Source organism: Prunus mume, linkage group LG8 (genome assembly GCF_029339155.1).
Source record: "Prunus mume cultivar Tortuosa linkage group LG8, ASM2933915v1, whole genome shotgun sequence".
Lineage (NCBI taxonomy): Eukaryota > Viridiplantae > Streptophyta > Magnoliopsida > Rosales > Rosaceae > Prunus > Prunus mume.
This window is the reverse complement of record NC_142705.1, coordinates 13,377,994-13,402,113: the sequence shown is the minus strand read 5'-3', so window position 1 is coordinate 13,402,113 and position 24,120 is coordinate 13,377,994. Positions and strand designations below refer to the sequence as shown.

At 38.2% G+C, this 24,120-nt stretch overlaps 1 protein-coding gene and 1 pseudogene across 2 annotated transcripts; both read right to left on the bottom strand.

Annotated features, from left to right (window-relative positions):
* Positions 1-693: 693 nt before the first annotated feature.
* Positions 694-7,118, bottom strand: LOC103339373 (TMV resistance protein N-like). Its single transcript, XM_089042890.1, has 7 exons — positions 6,136-7,118; positions 4,590-5,697; positions 4,151-4,429; positions 3,039-4,010; positions 2,277-2,954; positions 1,388-2,176; positions 694-1,314 (listed from the first exon to the last, which is right to left on the bottom strand). The coding sequence occupies exons 1-7, from the start codon at positions 6,651-6,653 to the stop codon at positions 760-762; spliced, it is 4,899 nt and encodes a 1,632-aa protein (XP_088899016.1). The 5' UTR covers positions 6,654-7,118; the 3' UTR covers positions 694-759.
* An 8,656-nt stretch (positions 7,119-15,774) lies between these two features.
* On the bottom strand, positions 15,775-23,496 carry LOC103339374 (disease resistance-like protein DSC1; annotated as a pseudogene). The gene is made up of 9 exons (XR_016122705.1): positions 22,973-23,496; positions 21,337-22,442; positions 20,825-21,092; positions 19,716-20,684; positions 18,953-19,630; positions 18,061-18,852; positions 17,325-17,954; positions 16,634-17,248; positions 15,775-16,495 (listed from the first exon to the last, which is right to left on the bottom strand). The product of XR_016122705.1 is annotated as a disease resistance-like protein DSC1 (transcript).
* Positions 23,497-24,120: the final 624 nt, after the last annotated feature.

Here is a 24,120-nt window from a genome sequence, read left to right as displayed (position 1 = left end):
CGTGCACTTCTCAAGAGGCAGGTCCCACATACCATATATTTATTATAGAGAGACCTGAAAATGCGTACACATGAAAGCAATTTCCCACCAATTCCATATGGGAAGGATTTCATTAGAGGAATATGACGAGGAACTATCTTTTTTCAGTTTCTCTATATCCCAACACATTCAAAAGTTGATAGATTCAAAAGCTGTATTTTTTAAAACGAAAAAACCATAGCCGAGAGAGAGAGAGAGAGAGAGAAACACTTAAGATTTAAGGGGTTTTCCCCCAATTCTCACTTTCTTCGATTTTTGGCGGATCTATGTCGATATGGTCTTTCTTGACAGATCTATTGTTCATGCCACGAATCTGGGCTGACTTTGGATGTGTGCGCGTAGGGTGATGTTGTCATGGTAGAGATACTGTTGATTGGTGTGTTGGGTGCTCTCTATGTCATGTCTCGGAGGAAGATTAGCGACGTTTATTCTTCCTTTTATAAGCGTTTCAGATTTTTATTCTTGGTATTTTTTTGGTCAACAAAGTCCAAAAACTCTATGAGTTGTATGCATTTTTCACTCGTAATTACAAAATTGGTTGAGTTTGATGCGTGTTCTTAGGAGAGTCATGTCAATTAACAGCCATTTGGGGAAATTATATGGCAATAGAAAGGAATGATAGAAAAGTTATTTTCAAGAGTGATTCTCTTTAGATCGTTTCAACTTTTCGGCTAGCTCATGTCATTAGGGAAATTTGAGATCATAAAATGAAAGTGAGTGTTACAAAGAGTTTATAGCATTTTCGATCAATTTTTTCCTTTCTTTCTTATCTGACAACGACGTCATATAGTGCAATATGGTCTGCTTAATCTCTTCCTCTTCATGCTGATATACAAGACGTAGCCCACACTCGTGCACAGTAAATGCTTCGTGATCGCTAGCAAATGAAGCCTCCAGGACATCACATTCATTCAACTGATCTGAAAACCACGCTCGTGGTATATAGGATACCCAAACGAATCCTCCAAAAGGCAACCATTGGAATTCTTCGTTGGTGGTGCAATAGTCATGGATAGGTTCTATTGTACCTCTGTCCGACTCCAAGTGACATATTAGGTGGTGAGAAATTTCTGGATTCAAATTGTCAAGGTCGGTAGTTGAGCGGTCGAGGACTGAAAAGTATGCACATAAAGCTAGTCCTATCCAGTTTGTGTCTTCATATAGATTTGGTGGTACAGGGATTTTTACAGAGGGGCCGCTGCTTTGATGCCCGAACCACTCTACAATCTGATTTGGAAGGTAACAAGAATTATATTTTAAGTCACGTTCAAAGACCTGCAAAATATGAGAGAGATGTCAGGATACACAGAGAGAAAGAGAGAGAGAGAGAGAGCAAAGGTTTCTTTACCAGGAGCTGATTCTGATCTGAGCTCATGTTGTTGGTAGGACCAAAGGAACGGCGAAAGTCCTGTAATGGAGGAAATGGTATTGTTTTTCTTTCATGTTGAGAGTCCTCAGCAGAATAAGTTTCTGGACGGAAATCGAAAGGCATGAAAGGAGGACAAACTTTGCTGACAGAGCTGTGCTCGCTGGTTTTGGCTGCTTCAACGAGATTCGTTAGCAAACTTGTAGCTCCCAAACTAATTCCCTTATATTTCTTGGTATCTGTAAAATCACCAGTTCCGTAGTAAGCAGGCCGATCATTGGTGCAATGGACGATTGTTTGGATCAACCCTTTAAAATCTTGTTTGTATACTAGACGCATCCCACACATTTCAACCTCCACACCTGGAGTTCTACATCCAAATAAAGCCTGAATGAAATGACAGCTATTAAGACGTTCAGGAAAGCGTACTCGTGGTATATGAATAATGAGGAGTCGATGTGACCCCACATTGTCATCCCACACGGAAGATAACATTAGGCGATGCATCAGTTGCTCATGGCCCACAGCCTCAATAGGTGTATACAAGTGACACTCATAGAAAGTGCGAAAAAGCGGAAGACCTGGAGGCAGAGCACATACAACGTAGAGAGAAAGTCCTGCCCATTTCTCATTGTTGTGCAGATTTGGAGGAAGACGTAAGTTTACTGTGCATGCAGACGTACTGCTTTGTTCACTAAACCACGGTAATCTTTCTCGTAGACAAAAAATAAAACCATAATCATAGAGATTCGGAAGGCCCCGCTGTGATCCCTAGACAAAGATATGTATGGAAAGTCATGATATCAGTAATTCAGTCATCATTGCTTTTGTGTGTTTGAGAGAGAGAGAGAGAGAGAGAGAGAGAGAGAACCTCGAATAGTTTTTCAAGCAATGACTCCACGTTTCTTCTCAATTGACCCACAATCCGGGTTGAAGTAGTAGTTTCTTGTTCCTGTACTTCTTCTTGTTCAGTTTGAACCCCACCTATCGACGGAATACTTCTCATACCATCTTCTTCTTGTTCAGGCTGATAGCCGTGATAGCAATAACTATAGTGTTTATTCAATTTCCGGACGAATTTGGGCACATCTTCCAAGTATATGAGACTCACCCCGCACCCTGTAACCCTTGTCCCTGTGCTATCAGGTGTAATTGTAGCTTGGATCAAGCGTTTATTCGAACTTTCTGCAAGGTCACTCTGTGGTATAAAACACCAATGTATGAATGGTCCAGCGAAATTGCAATCACGGTAATCAAGCGCAAGGAGACGTTCAGGAGGATCTTCAGTTGTACAGAGTTCAATACGGTGATTGCGAGTGAATTTTAATCCCAATTCCTCATCAAATTCTGGTACATCTTCCAAACTATCACGCTTCTGGGCTGCTTCACAAATAAAGCACAGAGCAAGTTTTATCCATTTGCTCTTACCATCTACATCATGAGGCAGCGGGATTGTTATGGTGGATTCAGTACTCCGACGGCTCAACCATGCTGGAATTTCATTCGATCGATAACCATATTCAAACCTTTCATCACGCCGAATGGCACCCTATAAAATAGAAGTAAAAGAAAGATAATTAAAAAAAGTTAATTTGAGAGAGAGAGAGAGAGAGAGAGAGAGAGAGAGAGAGACCTCAAAGAATGTTTGATAGAATGGCCACAATAGATGTTTATCAGGTAACCAAAACGCCTGAGCTATGTCGTCGTGTCTTTGGCGATTTAGAAAACTAAATCCGGCAGCAGCTGAAGGCCACACCGTTATTTTATTTGAATGTTCTCCCTGCAGGAGAGGACAATTATGTACACTTACAGCTCTTATGCTAAATGGAAGTCGTGGCAATGATTGAAGCATGCTACAACCATCCAAAACAAGTTCTTCAAGCTGAGACAGCTGAGAGATGCTTTCAGGTACTTGGCTTATAGCAGTCCCGCTAGCATAAAGCTCCTGTAAACATTCTAAACTGCCCAAGTTCTCTGGTAACTCATTAAGATTCGAACATCCTGAGAGGTTGAGAATTTGAAGTGATGTCAAATGAGTACAAATGACATCTGGCAGAGTCAAAAGGTTCTTGCATTCTCTGATATTGAGCAGTGTAAGGTCAGTCAAATGCTTGATTGATGTTGGTAGCTCTTGTATAGCTGTCCTGCTTGCATAGAGCTCCTGTAGACATTCTAAACTCCCTAAATTTTCTGGTAACTCATTAAGATTGGAACAACCTGAGACGTTGAGTATTTGAAGTGATGTCAAACTAGTACAAATGATGTCCGGCAAACTCAAAAGGTTCTTGCAGTCTCTAATATTGAGCAGAGTAAGGCCAGTCAAATGCTTGATTGATGTTGGTAGCTCTTCTATTGCTGTCCCATCTAAATGAAGCTTCCTTAATTGTTTCATGTCCTCCCCAATCTCTGGAAGCTTTTTGAGTTTGGAACATCCCGAAAGAATGAAATTTGTGAGAGATCTCAAGTTGATATCGTTGGGAACCGCAGATAAGCTTGTACAACCTTTAAGGATTAGCTGCTCAAGGTTTGGGACTTTGTCGAAGTCAGGGGTCTTGATCAACTTTTGACAATCACTAAGGTTTAATACCGCCAGCTTTTCCAAGGGCTGTAAAGAAATTCATAAAAATAAAATAATAAAAACAAAAGTAGTACATAATTCATAAACAAATTCATACTATAGACTAAGGTTGAGTTAACTTGATAACCAAATTCAACATAAGAAATGGACAGAATAAATAATCTTACTCTCTCAATTTCCTCCCATAATTCCTCTATTTCGCTTTCAGACAAGTTCAGTTCAACAAGTTTGTCGGGTTCGAAACTTGAAGGCAGAGATTTTAAAGGACATTTGTGCCATTCCAATAAGCTTAACTCATCTGAAAGATGTTCAAGACATCCAGAAAATTCCACATTGTAAATCTTCAACAATCTTAGATTGTCCATGTTTGAGAATGGATCTTTCTTCAAGTGTACTTTGTCTGGCTGAGGCGAGCTTAGGAAAATACCTTCAACAGTTTTTGTCCCCTAATAGCCACAGTAGAAAAATATTTATACTATTAGCAACAAAAAATCAAAAAATCAATATTCAAATAAAGTGGATATGTTATCTTGAAATTATTAATCTAAGTAAATATTAGTGATGTATTTATTTGGGAGTTCTCTATGATTCTTCTAAACTTCTCACCTTATTTTTCTTCAGTACAGGAAGGGCAACTGTATGATGCCACAATCTGCTGCGTTCTCCTTCCTTTCTGGATTCTCCACGAACAATATCTCTGCCCATTTTTTGTAGTAAATCATGCATCCACAATTTTCCTCCTACCATACTTACTAAATATTTCTCACAGAGGATGTCTATATTGATGCTTGGATAGTAACCACAACTTTCAAATATCTTTTCTAGACGACATACATCCTCGCCTTTGAAGAAACATGCAGTGTCCAAAAACATCTCCTTCTGTTCTTGATTCTCTAATCCATCAAAACTTGCTTTAAGAACACCAATAATTTTCTCCTCACCAGAGTAGTTATTATCTTTTAAAGACTTCAATTTAGTAGACCAATAATCTTCTTTTCTGTCCCGTAAGGAGCGACCGAAAACTTCAAGAGCCAATGGATGACCATCAATGTAATCTACAAATTCGTTAGACAACTTCTTAAAAGCATCCTTGGGATGGTCTGTTTTGAGGGCTTTCCGACAGAAGAGAAGAAGAGCTTGATCCGGAGTAAGTTTCTCAATTGTGTATATTTCTGAGTGGTTATAATATATCAACAACCTTTCATCTGTTGTGGTTACGATGATTCTGCTTCCCTTACCAAACCGATTGGATAAGCCTGCACCGTCACTTCCACCTACAGCTTTTATTTGTTCTAATTCATCCACGTTGTCAAGAATTATAAGCACCTGTTTGTCACGCAATCTCTTACATATCACATCATCGACATCCTTTGTGGTTACTTTCTTATCCAACAAGTGATCACAAAGTTGTTTTTTGATATGAAATAAGCCTTCTTTTTTAGATATCTCTCCAACCTTAGAAATGAAACTGATAGTATCAAATTGACTGCGAATTCTTTGAGAAAGAGCTTTTGCAACAGTACTCTTACCAATTCCTGGCATCCCACAAATCCCTATTACACGAACTTCTTCCGAACCCATACACAAACTCATTTTGGATTTAATTTCATTTACACGATCCATACCAACAAAGTCCTTTAAATCATTTGAGAATGTGTTAATCAAAACACCAAAAATACGTTCAACCATCTTTTCAATCACTGTTGTCTCGTTTCTGCAAAAAGGTTACAGCTTTATGTAAAGTGTTTGGTCAATACAAGTAATAACTAAAGACGAAAACATGTAAAACCCAACATGAACCCTTCTAATGTGATGCGGACTTCACCTGTACTTTAAGAAAAAGGTGTTTACGATTTACTACTTAGGTTTAAAGGTTGGCAGGTTTGTATAGACATCTATAAGTTCAGTTTCTATGGATGTAGTTCTTCGCCATTTCATAATCCAAATACAAAACAACATGTTTTTGATCTATCTGTTTCTTCTGTTGCTTTTGTTTTTTTTTTAACTTTCTTGGAATGTGACTGTGGAAAGTGATCCGAGGATCCGTATTTGATCAAAGGAGCTAGTTTTGACCAACATCTACTATGAAAAAAATATAACTGAAATGTTTACCCCAAAAAAGAAAATACATAATAAAAAGCAGCAGCCTTACCTGTAATTTCTTATATCATATCCTGAGAGGTTGGCGATTTCAGTGAGAGATTTCTTCCACCTTGCCACCTTTCCTGGCTCTCCTTCGATATCTTTTTTATGTTGAGCAAACTCCTCTTCAAAATGAACTCCAATCTGTTTTCGTGCTTCGGATGGCGTCACGCCAAAGAACACAGGCAAAATCAGTCTGGACTCGTCGTTTTCCGCAAGTTCAACCATAGTGACAAGTTCATTCAGACACCATGCGGAGGTTGCATAGTTTGTTGAAAGAATGACGACTGATATTTGCGATTCTTCAGCTGCTTTGAAGAGTTCCGTTGAAACGGGTTCTCCACTTTCGAGTTGTTCAGCATCCATGAAAGTGTGGATTCCGTAGTGAATCAAGGCCTTGTACAATTTGTCAGTAAAACCTTTTCCAGTGTCGAAACCCCTAAAACTGAGGAACACCTCATATTTCGGTGAAAGGGTCGAGAAAGGAGGCAAAGCTAAGGAGGTTTGGGTGGTCATGGGATGGGCCATTGGAGAAAAACTAAATCAGTAACCAAACCTGCTACCTTGCAATGAAAGCTTTGGCTACTTAAAATTATTTGCAGAACCAAAACTAGCTTGGTAGCTGAGTGCAATATAAGGCTTGAACGAACAAGACACTAAATAATCAGAGATTAATTAGTCTAAGTCAAGATTAGCTTCCTTTTAATCCAAAGATTGGGAATATTATAGGCAAACAGCCAAAAGAGCAGGAGGCTTCAGTCATCTTATTTTAAAGGGTAGGTAGATTGCAAAAGGAAACCAAGGATCTCTCACTCTTATTTTATGCCAACTTGTTTGATTTTCTGGTGTAAAAAGATAGCGTGGAACCTGAGACCAAAAGAAAGATAAAAAATTATAGTGTGAACGATGGGCTCGTGCACTTCTCAAGAGGCAGGTCCACATACTACATATTTATTATAGAGAGACCTGAAAATGCATACATATGAAAGCAATTTCCCACCAATTCCATATGCAGAGGCGGAGCCACAGTATTTCGTTGGAAGGAATATGAGGTCCTCTGAGCTCTTGGAGCTGCACAGTGCTTCTCTGCTTTGGCGTGGAATAATCCCAACACGGCGCTTTTCCTGTCCATTCAAAAGATTCTTTCATTTTCAAAACCCCAAATTTCTTTTGTATTTCTTTCCAACCCTTGATACGAAAAACCATCCCCCCCAAGCCTTCAACTCCATCTCTCCTTGACCAATGAGGTGTCTTCAGCTGGCTGCTGCCAGCTAAAGTGAGAGTAGAGTTCTAAACGCTTAAGATATATAATTGGTTTGAAACATCCCCCAATTCTCATTTTCTTTTATTTTTGGCAAATCTATGTTGATGACGGTCTTCCTTGTACATGTAGAATCTATTTAATTCATGCTATGAAATCTGGGCTGACTTATATTGGATGTGTTTATATTGCGAGTAAGGGGATGTTATGGTTTGCAAGTCTACTGTTGTATATGTAGTATATTTAATGTTGGGGCAATGGAGTGAAATCCAAATGACGCTTTTGATCATGTCTGATGGAAAATTGTGACGTTTTATTCTTCCTTTTATGTTATGTAGAATATATTTAATTTAATTGGTCAATAAAATCCAAAAATATATGAGTTGATGGTTTGTTCACTCAAATTGTGAGTTTTATTTTGTGAAAATTTTGTATATGTAGAAGTATTATGGAACGGTCTTAAGATCATCATTCGGGTTCCGGTAGTTTCGAATAATGTTGATAGTTCAAATACTGTTGGTAGTTCCAAGAGCTCCAAATTCAAGGCAAAGTTCAGATGTAGGATATTTCAAGGATCCTGGATTAAGAACTCGAATGTTTATGGCCGGATGCTTGTGTCAGAGAGAAAGATCATATCTACAAAAAGGTGGCAACCTAGGGTTTGTGAGAAATAATTTATGTTTGGGAATTAATAGGCGACGCTACATTCACCCAACACATTGTTGTAGATTCAAAAGCTGTATTTTTTTAAACGAAAAAACCATAGCCGGTCTTGAGAGAGAGGAGAGAGAGAGAACGTAAGATTTAAATGGGGAATTATTCTCTTTCCTCGATTTTTGGCGGATCTATGTCGATATGGTCTTTCTTGACAGATCTATTGTTCATGCCACGAATCTGGGCCTAACTTTGGATGTAGATATCAAATCAATACCTAGGGGGATGTTGTAATTAGATACTGTTGATTTGTTGGGATATCATGTCTCGGTAGGAAGATTAGTGAATCAATTCTTTATCAGCATTTTAGGTAATTCTTGGCAATTTTGAGTAACTCCCAAATCTATGAGTTGTCCCAATTATGTCACTCATAATTCCAAATAGAAGGAATTATTTGACTTAGTTGAGTTTGATGGGTGTTCTTAGGAGAGTCATGTCAGTTAACAACCATTTGGGGAAATTATGGCAATAGAGAGGGATTATAGAAAAGTTATTTTCAAGAGTGATTCTTTTTAAATCGTTTCAACTTTTTGGCTAGCTCATATCACTGGGGAAATTTAAGATCATAGAATGAAAGTGCATGTTACAAAGAGTTTATAGCATTTTCGATCTTTTTTTTTTTTTTGGAGTTTTGATGAATTTGTGGAGAATTTTGGATTTAGAGGTCTGAGGCTTGAATTGGGTCTACGGCTAAACATAAGAGTCCAGCGCTAGGCCAAGTCGAGAGGTTCCAAATATCGAGTTTTGTTAACTGAAGTGCAATGCATGTATGGTGATGTAAATTTGGTGAATGACAAAGAAATAAAAATAAAAAAAAGATTTGAAAAATGAAAACATTGTTTTAAAAAATAAGGGTGACTTTTGAAAACTGATAATTTTTTTAAAAACTGAAAACGAAATCTATTATCAAATATGTTTTCAGTTTTTGAAAAGAAAAAAAAAGAATGAAAATAAAACCTGAACACTGAACACTAAAATTTGACTAATTAGTCCAATTTGACAAGTTGATAAAACAAGTTGCCAGGTCTAGTTTGACAAGTTCATTACTTCACTTTTTTTCCAAACAGAAAAGAAGAATTCAGAGGAACAATGTTTCCCGGGTTTACCAGCTCTCTTTTTTCAAAAACTGCCCGATCTCCAGTTAACTCAGCTGTAAGAGAAAATTTGAATGTATAAAAGATGAAAGAGAGAATCCAGATGTCACTTGCAGTCATCTTTGCCAATGGATTGAAGGACCCTCCTGTAAGACAATTTATTGTCTTAATCCATAAAAGGTGATCTTCTAATCCTAAGAGGATTCGGGTTTTGGTTTGATCAGGAGACACAACTCAATCCTCATTAGATAATGCTTGTACAGAGCTTATTAAAATCAAACACAAGTATTATCAGGATTCCTAATACAACATGGATTGAAACAAACCTTTTCTAATGCAAAAAGGACACTCGAATACTTCTTGATAGGCAAGGCTTTCGTAGTGATGCATCTATAAATAGAGGTCCCTTCCCTTGCAGCAAACACGCTCTAAAATCAGTACTCACCCTATCTAAGAGACAGAGACATCAAGAGCTGCAGAGGGAAGAAGACTTTCTAGACGAGACCAGATTTCTCTACTGCTACAATGGCTGAACAAGGTTAGTATTATTGCATAAAGGCTTAGTACAAACTTACATGTGGTATCAGAGCTCCTAGGCTTTTTGTTCTTTAATCTGACTAATTGATCGTAAGGCTATAAAGTATGCAGCAGCAGTTTTTCTTTTGTTTGCAAATCTTAACTGTTAAAGAGCATAAGGTTATCTTCTGCTCATAAAGTTTTGACCAAAATTTGAAAATCCATGCATGCAAAGGTCAAAAGCTGTATGTGTAGGAGTTCTTGAATTTAACAGCAGTATTGGCGTTAAATTGCATCAGTGTTCGTAGCCTTCTATATGATTCTCCATCCACGAATGGAAAGTTGTACAGGTATTGATCACAAAGCACTTATGGAACAACTGGACAATCTGGACGGGCTTGATTGCATGACGTGAGTGTAGTATATCTTTACATCCACAGATGTGAGTTACTTGAGTGCAGGATTGAAGCTTGTAACGATTAACCGGCTCTAGGATTTTGGAACATGTTTAAACTTAAACCCAAAGGTATGAGATAACATGTTTAAGTAAAGTTTTAGGGACAGTTTTTATTTAATTTGTATTGCAAATTCTACAGGTGGAATCACAACTCCATCGAAACCTTGACTGGATCAAATTGTAAAATGGAAACAAGATCTGGAAATATCTCTAGGTTTTCTGGATTACGATTTTGTGCTGCAGAGAAACTCCCGAACTAAAGCAATTGCAGATGTAGCTTCGCGATTCGCAAGACTTAAGTAAGTGCCAAATGGGAAAAGGCAAACAAGATGGCTATGTTAATCATGCAAAGGGCTATGTCTTCATCAGTGAAAGGAAGCATTCCTAAATCTAAGAATGCACAACAAATACTATGAGTCAATTGCACAAAGGTTCAAGGAATCTGAAAAAGCTGTCAAGAGTTCTCACCTGCTGAATCAATTGATTGATATGAAGTATGATGGACAGGGTTGTGTGTGTGAGAGCTCATATCATGAACTTGATTGACATAGGAACGAAATTACAAGAGCTGGATATGACAGTAGTAGATGAGGACATGATGGTCCATTTTGCACCGAATTCATTGCCTAAAGAGTTTAAATCTCTCAAGGAAACCTACATTGCTCAAGAAGAAGGAGACCTGGACTTTGAATGATCTTATTACTATTTCTGTCCAACAAGAGCACAATATCATAAGAGAAAAGGGAGCCAAAATGGTCAACATGGTTCAGACTAAATAGAACAAAGAAAACAAGTAGTGCTGTGGGAAGAAAGAAGAACTGGATAAGCTTTGAAGCCTACAACAATGGATTAGGTTGTTTCTTTTGCAAGAAAGGTGGACACATGAAGAGAGACTGCAGAGGAAATACAAAAGTGGCTGGAAAAGAAGAAGGGAAAAGGTAATAACAATCTGATTTTGGTCTGTTTCGAATCTAATTTGGTTTAATTTCTCATGTGATTCATGGTGGTTGGATAGTGGTGCTTCTATTCATGTAGCTAATTCCTTGCAGGAGTTTACAAACAAGAGGCTGCCAAGCAAGGATGAAGTGAAGGTGTTCATGGGAAATGGAGAAGAAGTCCAAGTTAATTAAGTCATAGGGACAGTTAGTTAGAATCAAGTTAGAATTTGGTTTTGGAATTTGAAGTAGATGAAGTTAGTTTATGTTCCTTTATGAAGAAAAGTTTGATTTCAGCTACTAGACTTGTAAAATCAAAGTTTAGTTTGAATTTTGATGGAACTGGTTGTTGTTCTATTTTCAGAAATAAAGATTTAGTTGGCAAAGCAAGTCTCATTGATGGAATGTTTCGATTAAGCTGTAAAGAAAGAATCAATGGAAATAAACACTGTGCAACCAACCAAAACCAATGAGATTTCCTTCAAATTATGGCATAAAAGACTTGGACATGTTTCAAAAGAAATGAATAACGTAATGAATTGTCTTACCACCATTGAATCATGAAAACGAAGATGAAGTTTGCATTCCATGTATCAGAAATTAACCAACTTAAGAAAGAAAGGGGCATTGGGAAGCAAAGGTTTACTGGAACTCATTCATACGGATATATGTGGACCCTTTCCAAATCCAACTCATGAGGGATTTAACTACTTTATAACTTTTACAGATGATTTTTCAAGATATGGATATATCTATCTCATTAAAGAGAAATCAAGTGCATTGGACAAGTTCAAAATTTATAAGGCTGAAGTAGAAAACCAGTTGAACTTGAAAATAAAGGTGGTTAGATCGGATAGAGGAGGAGAGTACTATGGAAGGTTTGATGAGACTGGAAGGAATCCTGGACCCTTTGCTAAGTTTCTTCAAGAAGAAGGAATTATAGCTCAGTACACCAACCCAGGTACACCTCAACAAAATGGAATTTCAGAAAGAATAAACAGGACCTTGAACGACATGATAAGGAGTATGATGAGCTGTACAAATCTGCCAATTTTTCTCTGGGGAGAAGCTTTAAAAACAGCCAACTATATTCTAAATAGAATTCCAACCAAAAGCATAAATAGAATTCCCTATGAAGTGTGGAATGGAAGGAAGCCTAGCATTAAACATATGAAAATATGGGGCTGTAAAGCAAAAGCAAAACCTTACAATCCAGCAGAAAAGAAGTTGGATCCAAAAACCATAAGTGGTTTTTTTGTTGGCTATCCTGAAAGAACAAAGGGATACAGATTTTATTGTCCCAAACACACTACCAGATTCATAGAAACCTCAAGAGCAGTCTTTATAGAAACTGACCAAGAAATAGATGAGGAAGAAAGTTTCAGTTTTGAAGAAATAATCTTGAACCATGACATGCCACAGAATCCAAGTAAAGAAATTGTTAGATTACCTCAAATGGATTCAATCAACACTCAACTCGAACACACTGAAGAGACCAATGTCAATGAACCTGAAATTGCAGAACCAATGGAGTTAAATGACAATCAAGCACCACCAGCAGAAAATCAAGACATGGCTCAAGCACGAGAAGTAGCAAATCCAGAACCAAACTTGGAACTAAGAAGATCACAAAGGCAAAGCAAACCTGCCTTAGGAGATGATTATTTTGTATACCTACAGGGAGCAGAACATGATGTGAATACCATGGAAGATCCTACAACATTCAAACAGGCCATGACAAGTGAAAAGAAAGAAAACTGGTTTGCAGCAATGAAGTCAGAACTGAATTCAATGGAGAAAAATGGAGTCTGGAAGCTTATGACCTTACCTCAAGGTTGCAAACCAATTGGTAGTAAGTGGATATATAAAACGAAACTGGACTCAAAAGGACAGATAGATAGGTATAAGGCAAGATTGGTTGCAAAGGGATTCACACAGAAAGAAGGAATAGATTTTAATGAGACTTTCTCACCGGTCTCGACCAAGGATTCATTAAGGGTTATCATGACCCTTGTAGCACATTTTGACCTCCACTTGCACCAGATGGATGTCAAGACAGCTTTCCTAAATGGAGATTTGGAAGAAGACATATACATGGTGCAACCTGAAGGTTTTGTTCAAGAAGGGGGAAAGGACTTGGTCTGCAAGCTAAACAAGTCAATCTATGGATTAAAGCAAGCCTCTAGACAGTGGTACCTAAAGTTCAACAAGGTAGTGAAAGACTTTGGTTTGTTGAAAATGTTTTAGATGAATGCATATACATGAAGATGAGTGGGAGACATTTCATTTTACTAGTTTTGTATGTAGATGACATTTTACTAGCCTGCACAAATCTCACCATGTTACATGACTGCAAGAATTTCCTATCTAAGAACTTTGAAATGACTGATCTAGCTGAGGCATCATATGTTTTAGGCATTGATATAAGCAGAGATCGAAAGAATGGGGTACTTGGACTATCACAAAAATCCTACATAGAAAAGGTGCTCAAGAGATTCAATATGCAAAACTGCACAGGAAGTGATATTCCTATTGCAAAAGGGGATAAGCTAAGCACTGAACAAGCACCTAAGACTGAGCAAGAAAAGCTGGAAATGGTTGACAAACCATATGCTTCACTAGTTGGAAGCCTAATGTATGCGCAGGTTTGTACCAGACCTGACTTGGCCTTTGCAGTCAGTGTGCTAGGAAGATTTCAGTCCAATCTTGGACAGCTCACCGGATTGCAGGGAAAAGAGTGTTAAGATACTTGCAAAGGACAAAAGATTATAAACTGACATTCAAAAGAAGTGGCACGCTGGAATTACAAGGTTATGCAGATGCTGATTTTGCAGGATGTCAAGACTCCATGAAATCAACATCAGGTTTTGTATTCATGTTTGGAGGAGGTGCAGTGTCGTGGAGAAGTGTAAAACAACCTCTGACAGCAGGTTCAACTATGTTTGCAGAGTTTCTAGCATGCTATGAGGCCACCTCTCAAGCCATATGGTTAAGAAATTTCATTATCAGTTTGAATGTGGTTGAATCGATACACAGAATGACAACAGCGCAGCTGTTTTGTTTGCAAAAGGAAACAAAAGGACAAAGGGTTCAAGACTATTGGATGTCAAGTTCATAATAGTGAAGGAGAAAATTGCTCAAGGCTATACTAATATAAGTCATATCAGTACAGACAAAATGATAGCAGACCCTCTCACAAAAGGAGTCCCAAATGCAGTGTTCCATAGGCATGTTATGGGCATGGGATTAAGGAATGATTTGAATGCTTAAATCAGTGGGAGCCTTGTTAAGTTTAGAGTAATTTTCTGTTGAAGTCTTAATTTACAGTTGGTTATGGTTTTTGATGGATGTTGATTTCAGTTTCTGATTCAGAAATAAAGTTTTCTAGTTAAACAGTTTACACGTTTAATTGTTATGTATATATATACTTATAAACAATTGAATGAATTGAGCAGAAAGCTAGCTGAAGATGTCTGCATATGATTTTCATTCATGACAGGATATCATTTTAAATGATAAGACCTTAGTAGTCAAATTAAGGGACAATGAATAGACACGTTCATAAAGCTTTACAGTGAAACATGTTTATTTTGCTGTTTAATCTTGATGGAAGCTTATGTGGTTTTAAAGAATGATCAATGTGATTATAAAGACTCTGGATCCTTATATATTCAGTGAAGTCTTGATGGTTCCTTTTCATTCTTTAAAATTGACAATTGCTTGATGGAATCAGATTGAGTTATATTTCACCAAGGCCTTAAGTGATCAACACAAAACTTTGGGATTAATCGATCAAGTGGGAGAATGTAAGACAATTTATTGTCTTAATCCATAAAAGGTGATCTTCTAATCCTAAGAGGATTCGGGTTTTGGTTTGATCAGGAGATACAACTCAATCCTCATTAGATAATGCTTGTACAGAGCTTATTAAAATCAAACACAAGTATTATCAGGATTCCTAATACAACATGGATTGAAACAAACCTATTCTAATGCAAAAAGGACACTCGAATACTTCTTGATAGGCAAGGCTTTCGTAGTGATGCATCTATAAATAGAGGTCCCTTCCCTTGCAGCAAACACGCTCTAAAATCAGTACTCACCCTATCTAAGAGACAGAGACATCAAGAGCTGCAGAGGGAAGAAGACTTTCTAGACGAGACCAGATTTCTCTACTGCTACAATGACTGAACAAGGTTAGTATTATTGCATAAAGGCTTAGTACAGACTTACACCTCCTTCTCAGTTTGTCCTGATACTTGATAGAGTTCTTCAACGGAAGCCATAGCTTCTGTAGCAGACAAATTTGAGGGTTGAAGAAATAATCATGGGCTTCCTCAATCTTCAGCTCGCCGACATCTGGTATGTCAAAATTTGATCTGTTTTATTTATTGAATATCTTTTGGTTCCCACTTGTCATATGCATTTTCATTTGTATGAATTCATTTTTATTTTGCCCTGTTTTTGCTTCAAAAGAAGAACAGCATTTAGTAACTCACCATTAAAATAGAAATGCTCTGTTGTAACTCACCTAAATTACCCAATTAAGCTGTAATAAGAAGAAGTGCTCTGTTGTAATTCACCATTAAAATAGATAGTAAATTAGCTGTGGAAACGCATATAATGATCAAATACTTAATCAACCCCACTTTTTTTTAATTAGAAAAAAAAAAAATCTAACCACTCTGTAATTCAACCAGTAAAAGATTATGACTTTCATAATGGACTTCGACTGAGAACTAGATGAATGCTTGACTGCATCAATATATTGAGAAGGAGTTCCCAAGGTAGCAAAATCTGCTAATGAGGAGAAGTTATTCCAGTCCTTAGTTTACCCTTAGTGTCATTGATCCTGTTCAACGGGCGGTGAGGGTGTTGCTTATTTTTCCCTTTCTTATCTGAGAACGAGATATGGTCTGCTTAAACTCTTCCTCATCATGCTGATATACAAGACGGAGCCCACACTTTTGCACACTAAAGGCTTCATGATCGCTTGCAATTGAAGCCTCTAGTACACCGCATTCATTCAACTGATCCGAAAACCATGCTCGTGGTATATAGGATACCCAAACGAATCCTCCGAGATGCAACCATAGGAATTCTTCGTTTGTGGTGCAGTAGTCATGTAAAGATTCTAGACTGTCTCTATCTGATTCCAAATTACATATAAGGTGGTGAGAAATTGCTGGAATATCCAAATTGTCAATGTCGACAGTTGGATGCTCCAGGACTGAAAAGTATGCACATACAGCTAATCCTATCCAATTGCTGTCTAAGTTTAGATTATGTGGTAGCGAGATTGTTGCCGAGGAGTCATTGCTTTGACGGCCAAACCACTCTAGAGTTATGCTTGAAGGGAAACATGAGTTATATATGGAGTGACGATCAAAGTCCTGTAAAAGAGAGACAAGGTATCAATGTGTTTTATATATATATGTGTGTGTGTGTGTGTAAATGAGTTATTTATGGAGTGACGATCAAAGTCCTGTAAAAGAGAGACAAGGTGTCAAGGTGTTATGAGCAAGTCATACCCAACTAGGCCTTCCTAATCTTTTGAGATGAGGTTTCACAATATAGCTGCTAGGCCTACTAGATGATACCGCGTCACCCGTGGGGCATTGCTTATTTTTTACTTTCTTATCTGACAACGACGTCATATAGTGCAATATGGTCTGCTTAATCTCTTCCTCGTCAGGCTGATATACAAGACGTAGCCCACACTCATGCACAATAAATGCTTCATGATCACTTGCAAATGAAGCCTCCAGGACATCACATTCATTCAACTGATCTGAAAACCACACTCGTGGTATATAGGATACCCAAATGAATCCTCCAAAAGGCAACCATTGGAATTCTTCGTTGGTGGTACAATAGTCATGGAGAGGTTCTATTGTACCTCTGTCTGACTCCAAGTGACATATTAGGTGGTGAGAAATTTCTGGATTCAAATTGTCTAGGTCGGCAGTTGGGTTCTCCATGATTGAAAAGGATGCGCATAAAGCCAATCCTATCCAATTAGTGGCACTATATAAATGTGGTGGTAGTGGGACTCTTATCGAGGAGCCACTGCTTTGATCCCCAAACCACTCCAGAGTGATGCTTGAAGGGAAACAAAAATTATACATCGAGTGACAACCAAAGTTCTGTAGGGGAGAGACAAGGTGTCAGATATATATTTAGATATATAAATAGAGAGAGAGAGAGAGAGAGAGATCATACCCATTTCTTATCATTGGGCTCCTCTGATCTTTCAAAAGGGGGATGTACAACGTTGCTGCCAGTTATACTAGATGATCCTGCCTTGCAGTTCTGGCATTGCTTATCTTTTCCTTGATTAATATCAGACAAGGAGGTCATGCAGTGCATTATGGTCTCCTTAAGCCCTTCCTCATCTTCCAGATATATAAGACGAAGCCCGCACCTATGCACACCCAAGCTTCCACGATCACTTCCAATTGAAGCCTCCAGGTGGCCTCGTTCTTTCAACTGATCTGAAAACCAGCATCGTGGTATATAGGACAGCCAAATGAATCCTCCCATACGATACAACCACTTGAATTCTTGACTGTTGGTGCAATAGCCATGGAGAGATTCCAGACAACTTTCATCAGTTTCCAATAGACATGTAAGGTTGTGAGAAATTTCAGGATTCAAATTGTCAAGGTCAGTAGTTGAGTGGTCAAGGACTGAAAAGTATGCACATAAAGCTAGTCCTATCCAGTTGGTGTCTTCACATAGATTTGATGGTAGAGGGATTTTTACAGAGGGGCCACTGCTTTGATGCCCGAACCACTCTACAATCTCATTTGGAGGGAAACAAGAATTATATTTCAAGTCACGTTTAAAGTCCTGCAAAATATAAGAGAAGATATCAGGATCCACAGAGAGAGAGAGAGAGAGAGAGAGAGAGCAGACAGACAGACAGACAGAGCAAAGGCTCAAATTAAATCTTCACCAGGAGCTGATTCTGATCTGAGCTCATTTTGTTGGTAGGATCAAAGGAACTGCCAAAGTCCTGTGGTGGACGAATTGGTGTTGTTTTTCTTTCATGTTGGGAGTCCTCAGCAGAATAAGTTTCTGACGGAAATCTATTGGCATGCAAGGAGGACAAACTTCGCTGACAGAGCTGTGCTCGCTGGATTTGGCTGCTGCAAGCAGATTCGTTAGCAAACTTGTAGCTCCCAAACTAATTCCCTTATATTTCTTGGTATCGTAAAATCACCAGTTCCGTAGTAAGCAGGCGATCATTGGTGCAATGGGCGATAATTGTTTGGATTAACCCTTTCAAATCTTGGTTGTATACTAGACGCATCCCACACATTTCAACCTCCACACCTGGAGTTCTACATCCAAATAAAGCCTGAATGAAATGACAGCGATTCAGACGTTCCGGAAAGCGTACTCGTGGTATATGAATAATGAGGAGTCGATGTGACCCTACATTGTCATCCCAGGGGGAAAATAACATTAGGCGATGCATCAGTTGCTCATGGCCCACAGCCTCAATAGGTGTATACAAGTAACACTCATAAAAAGTGCGGAAAAGTGGAAGATCCTGGAGGCAGAGCATAGACAACGTAGAGAGAAAGTCCTGCCCATTTCTCATCATTGTGCAGATTTGGAGGAAGACGTAAGTTTACTGTGCATGCAGATGCGTACTGCTTTGTTCACTAAACCACAGTAATCTTTCTCGTAGACAAAAAATAAAACCATAATCATAGAGATTCGGAAGGCCCTGCTGTAATCCCTGGACAAAGATATGTATGGTAACCCATGATATCAGTAATTCAGGCATCATTCTTTTTGTGTGTTTGTGAGAGAGAGAGAGAGAGAGAGAGAGAGAGTACCTCAAATAGTTTTTCAAGCAATGACTCCACGTTTCTTCTCAATTGACCTGCAATCCGGGTTGAAGTAGTAGTTTCTTGTTCCTGTAATTCTTCTTGTTCAGTTTGAACCCCGCTTGTGGACGGAATACTTCTCATACCATCTTCTTCTTGTTCAATCTGATAGCCGTGATAGCAATAACTATAGTGTTTATTCAATTTCTGGACGAATTTGGGCACATCTTCCAAGTATATGAGACTTGCCCCACACCCTGTAACCTTTGTCCCTGGGCTATCAGGTGTAATTGTAGCTTGGATCAAGCGTTTATTTGAACTTTCTGCAAGGTCACTTTGTGGTATAAAGCACCAATGTATAAATGGTCCAGCGAAATTGCAATCACGGTAATCAAGCGCAAGGAGACGTTCATGAGGATCTTCAGTTGTACATAGTTCAATACGGTGATTGCGATTCAATTTGAATCCCAATTCCTCAACAAATTCTGGTTCATCTTCCAAACTATCATGCTTCTGGGCTGCTTCACAAACAAAGCATAGAGCAAGTTTTATCCATTTATTCTTACCATCTAAATCATGAGGTAGCGGGATTGTTATGGTGGATTCAGTACTCCGACGGCTCAACCATGCTGGAATTTCATTTGATCGATAACCATATTCAAACATTTCACCACGCTGAATGGCACCCTATAAATAGAAGTAAAAGAAAGATAATTTAAAAAAAAAAAAAAAGTTAATTTGAGAGAGAGAGAGAGAGAGAGAGAGAGATGACCTCAAAGAATGTTTGATAGAATGGCCACAATAGATGTTTATCAGGTAACCAAAATGCCTGAGCTATGTCGTTATTTCCTTGGCGACTTAGAAAACTAAATCCTGCAGCTGAAGGCCACACCGTTATTTTATTTGAATGCGCTCCCTGCAGGAGAGGACAATTCTGTACACTTACAGCTCTTATACTAAATGGAAGTTGTGGCAATGATTGAAGCATGCTACAACCATCCAAAACAAGTTCTTCAAGCTGAGACAGCTGAAAGATGCTTTCAGGTACTTGGCTTATAGCAGTCCCGCTAGCATAAAGCTCCTGTAAACATTCTAAACTCCCAAGTTCTCTGGTAACTCATTAAGATTCGAACATCCTGAGAGGTTGAGAATTTGAAGTGATGTCAAATGAGTACAAATGACATCTGGCAGAGTCAAAAGGTTCTTGCATTCTCTGAGATTGAGCAGAGTAAGGTCAGTCAAATGCTTGATTGATGTTGGTAGCTCTTGTATAGCTGTCCTGCTTGCATAGAGCTCCTGCAGACATTCTAAACTCCCTAAATTTTCTGGTAACTCATTAAGATTGGAACAACCTGAGACGTTGAGTATTTGAAGTGATGTCAAACTAGTACAAATGACGTCTGGCAGACGCAAAAGGTTCTTGCAGTCTCTAAGATTGAGCAGAGTAAGGCCAGTCAAATGCTTGATTGATGTTGGTAGCTCTTCTATTGCTGTCCCATCTAAATGAAGCTTCCTTAATTGTTTCATGTCCTCTCCAATCTCTGGAAGCTTCTTTGAGTTTGGAACATCCCGAAAGAATGAAATTTGTGAGAGATCTCAAGTTGATATCGTTGGGAACTGCAGACAAGCTTGTACAACCTTTAAGGATTAGCTGCTCAAGGTTTGGGACTTTGTCGAAGTCAGGGGTCTTGATCAACTTTTGACAATCACTAAGGTTTAATACCGCCAGCTTTTCCAAGGGCTGTAAAGAAATTCATAAAAATAAAATAATAAAAACAAAAGTAGTATATAATTGATAAACAAATTCATACCATAGGCTAAGGTTGAGTTAACTTGATAAACAAATTCAACCTAAGAAATGGACAGAATAAATAATCTTACTTTCTCAATGTCCTCCCATAATTCCTCAATTTCACTTTGAGTCAAGTTCAGTTCAACAAGTTTGTTGGGTTCGAAACTTGAAGGCAGAGATTTTAAAGGACATTTGTGCCATTCCAATAAGCTTAACTCATCTGAAAGATATTCAAGGCATCCAGAAAATTCCACATTGAAAATCTTCAACAATCTTAGATTGTCCATGTTTGAGAATGGATCTTTCTTCAAGTGTACTTTGTCTGGCTGAGGCGAGCTTAGGAACAGCATCTGTCCCCTAATAGCCATAGTAGAAAAATATTTATACCATAGACTATTAGCAACAAAAAACCAAAAATTCAAAATTCAAATAAAGTGGACATGTTATCTTGAAATTAAATAAAAAACATTTTAATCTAAGTAAATGTGCAACATAGGCATTTGAAAGCACATTTGTTTTTCACAATTCATTAAATATTAGTGATGATGAAGTCAAAATGCATTTATTCGGGAGTGCTGTATGATTCTTCTAAACTTCTCACCTTGTTTTTCTTCAGTACAGGAAGGGCATCTGTATGATGCCACAATCTGCTGCGTTCTCCTTCCTTTTTGGATTCTCCTAGAACAAGTCCTCTGCCCATTTTCTGTAGTAAATCATGCATCCACAATCTTCCCCCTACAATGCTTACTAAAGATTTCTCACAAAGGATGGTTATATTGATGCTGGATAGTAGCCACAACTTTCAAATATCTTTTCTAGACGACATACATCCTCGCCTTTGAAGAAACATGCAGTGTCCAGAAACATGTCCTGCTGTTCTTGATTCTCTAATCCATCAAAACTTGCTTTAAGAACACCAATAATTTTCTCTCACCAGAGTAGCCTTTATCTTTTAAAGACTTCAATTTAGTAGACCAATAATCTTCTTCTCTTTCCGTAATGGAGCGACCGAAAACTTCAAGAGCCAATGGATGACCATCAATGTAATCTACAAATTCGTTAGACAACTTCTTAAAAGCATCCGTGGGATGGTCTGTTTTGAGGGCTTTCCGACAGAAGAGAAGAAGAGCTTGATCCGGAGTAAGTTTCTCAATTGTGTATATATCTGGGTTATAATCTATCAACAACCTTTCATCTGTTGTGGTTACGATGATTCTACTTCCCTTACCAAACCGATTGGATAAGCCTGCACCGTCACTTCCAGCCACAGCTTCTATTTGTTCTAATTCATCCACGTTGTCAAGAATTATAAGCACCCGTTTGTCACGCAATCTCTTACATATCACATCATCGACATCCTTTGTGGTTACTTTCTTATCCAACAAGTGATCACAAAGTTGTTTTTTGACATGAAATAAGCCTTCTTTTTTAGATATCTCTCCAACCTTAGAAATGAAACTGATAGCATCAAATTGACTGCGAATTCTTTGAGAAAGAGCTTTTGCAACAGTACTCTTACCAATCCCTGGCATCCCACAAATCCCTATTACACGAACTTCTTCTGAACCCATAGACAAACTCATTTTGGATTTAATTTCATTTACACGATCCATTCCAACAAAGTCCTTTAAATCATCATTTGAGAATGTTTTAATCAAAACACCAAAAATACGTTCAACTATCTTTTCAATCATATCTGTCTCGTATCTGCAAATAGTTAGAGCATTCTGTTAAGTATTTGGGTCAGTATACCTCATAATTAAAGACGAAAAAATGTAAAACTCGTCGTGTTTTCTAGTCATACTATACTTGTAGTTAGATTTCCGGCCTCTCAACGTGCACCCTTCTAATGTCATGCGGGCTTCTCCTATACTTTACTAAAATGATGTATTCGGTTTTGATTTATATGGCCTATTATAGAGTTTTTCTTTGAGTGACACTCTTGTAGACTTTATACAATATTTGATCAATCTAGCTATTTGATCTCACGATCAAACACTCCCTAGACAAACTCTGATTACTAATGTAGTGTACAGGGTCCTTTATTAGTGAATCTCTCGTTTTAAGGAACTTTTAAGTTTTTAAGTTTTTAAGTTTTTGTTATTCCATGCTATTCCTAGCTCTAACAAGTAAAACCGATAATATTAGGAAAAAAGCTTAGACCATGATACTTGATAGATTTTTCCAGCGTCACCTAAAATCTGTCAGATCATACATATTAAAAGAACCAGCCTTACCTAAAATTTGTCAGATCAAATCCTTCGGCTTCGAGTTCGGCTATTGCATTGAGAGACTTCTTCCACCTTGCCACCTTTCCTGGCTCACCTTCGAAATCTTTATCATGTTGAGCAAATGCCTTTTTAAAATGATCTCCAGTTTGCTCTCGTACTTCGGATGGTGTCACGTTGTAGAACACGGGCAAAATCAATCTGGACTCATTGTTTGCTGCCAGTTCAACCATTTTCGCAAGTTCATCCAGACACCATGTGGAGGTCGCATAGTTTGTTGAAAGAATGATGACTGAAATTTTCGATTCTTCAATTGCTTTGAAGAGTTCCTTTGAAATGGGTTTTCCACTCTTCAGTTGTTCATCATCCCTGAAAGTGTGGATTCCGTTCCGAATCAAAGCCTTGTACAAATGGTCAGTAAAACCTTTTCGAGTGTCAAAACCTCGAAAACTGAGGAATACTTCATATTCCAGTGGACGGGGAGGAGGAGGAGGCAAAGCTGAGGAGGTTTGGGTGGTCATGGGATCAGCCATTGGAGTGACTAAATCAGTAACCAACCCGCTGTTATCTGGTAATGGAAGCTTTTGAAAGGTACTTACAAGTGTTTGCAGAACCAACTAGCTTGGTGGCTGGCTGAGCTGATAGAGCGCAATATAAATACTCAAGATTAGTATTCTTTTAATCAAAAAGATTTGGAACTGCGTAGCCAAACAGCCAAAAGAGCAGCAGGCTTCAGTCATCTTATTTTAAGGGGTGGGTGGATTGCAGAAGGAAATAAGGACTAAATTCTAGTTATATTCCCCAGTCCAGCCTCTAACTCTGAATTATCATATGATGACAACTAATTATTTATTTTTTTAAGTGAGCTTTTTTGATTTTCTCGTGTAAATACGATCTGTTACTCTTATTTTATCCCAACTTGTTTGATTTCTGGTGTAAAAAAAGTGGTGTGGAACCTGATCGTGTGAAGTGTGAACGATGGACTTTCGTTGACTACTTTCATGGACTTCCACGTTCACATGCCTTTACTCAGTCAACAATGGAAGGCATAATCATTGCCACTATTAATTAGAGAGAGATTTGAAAATGCTTATATTTGAAAGCAATTTCCCTCCAATTCCATATGGGAAGGATTTTATTCGAGGAAGATTTAACAA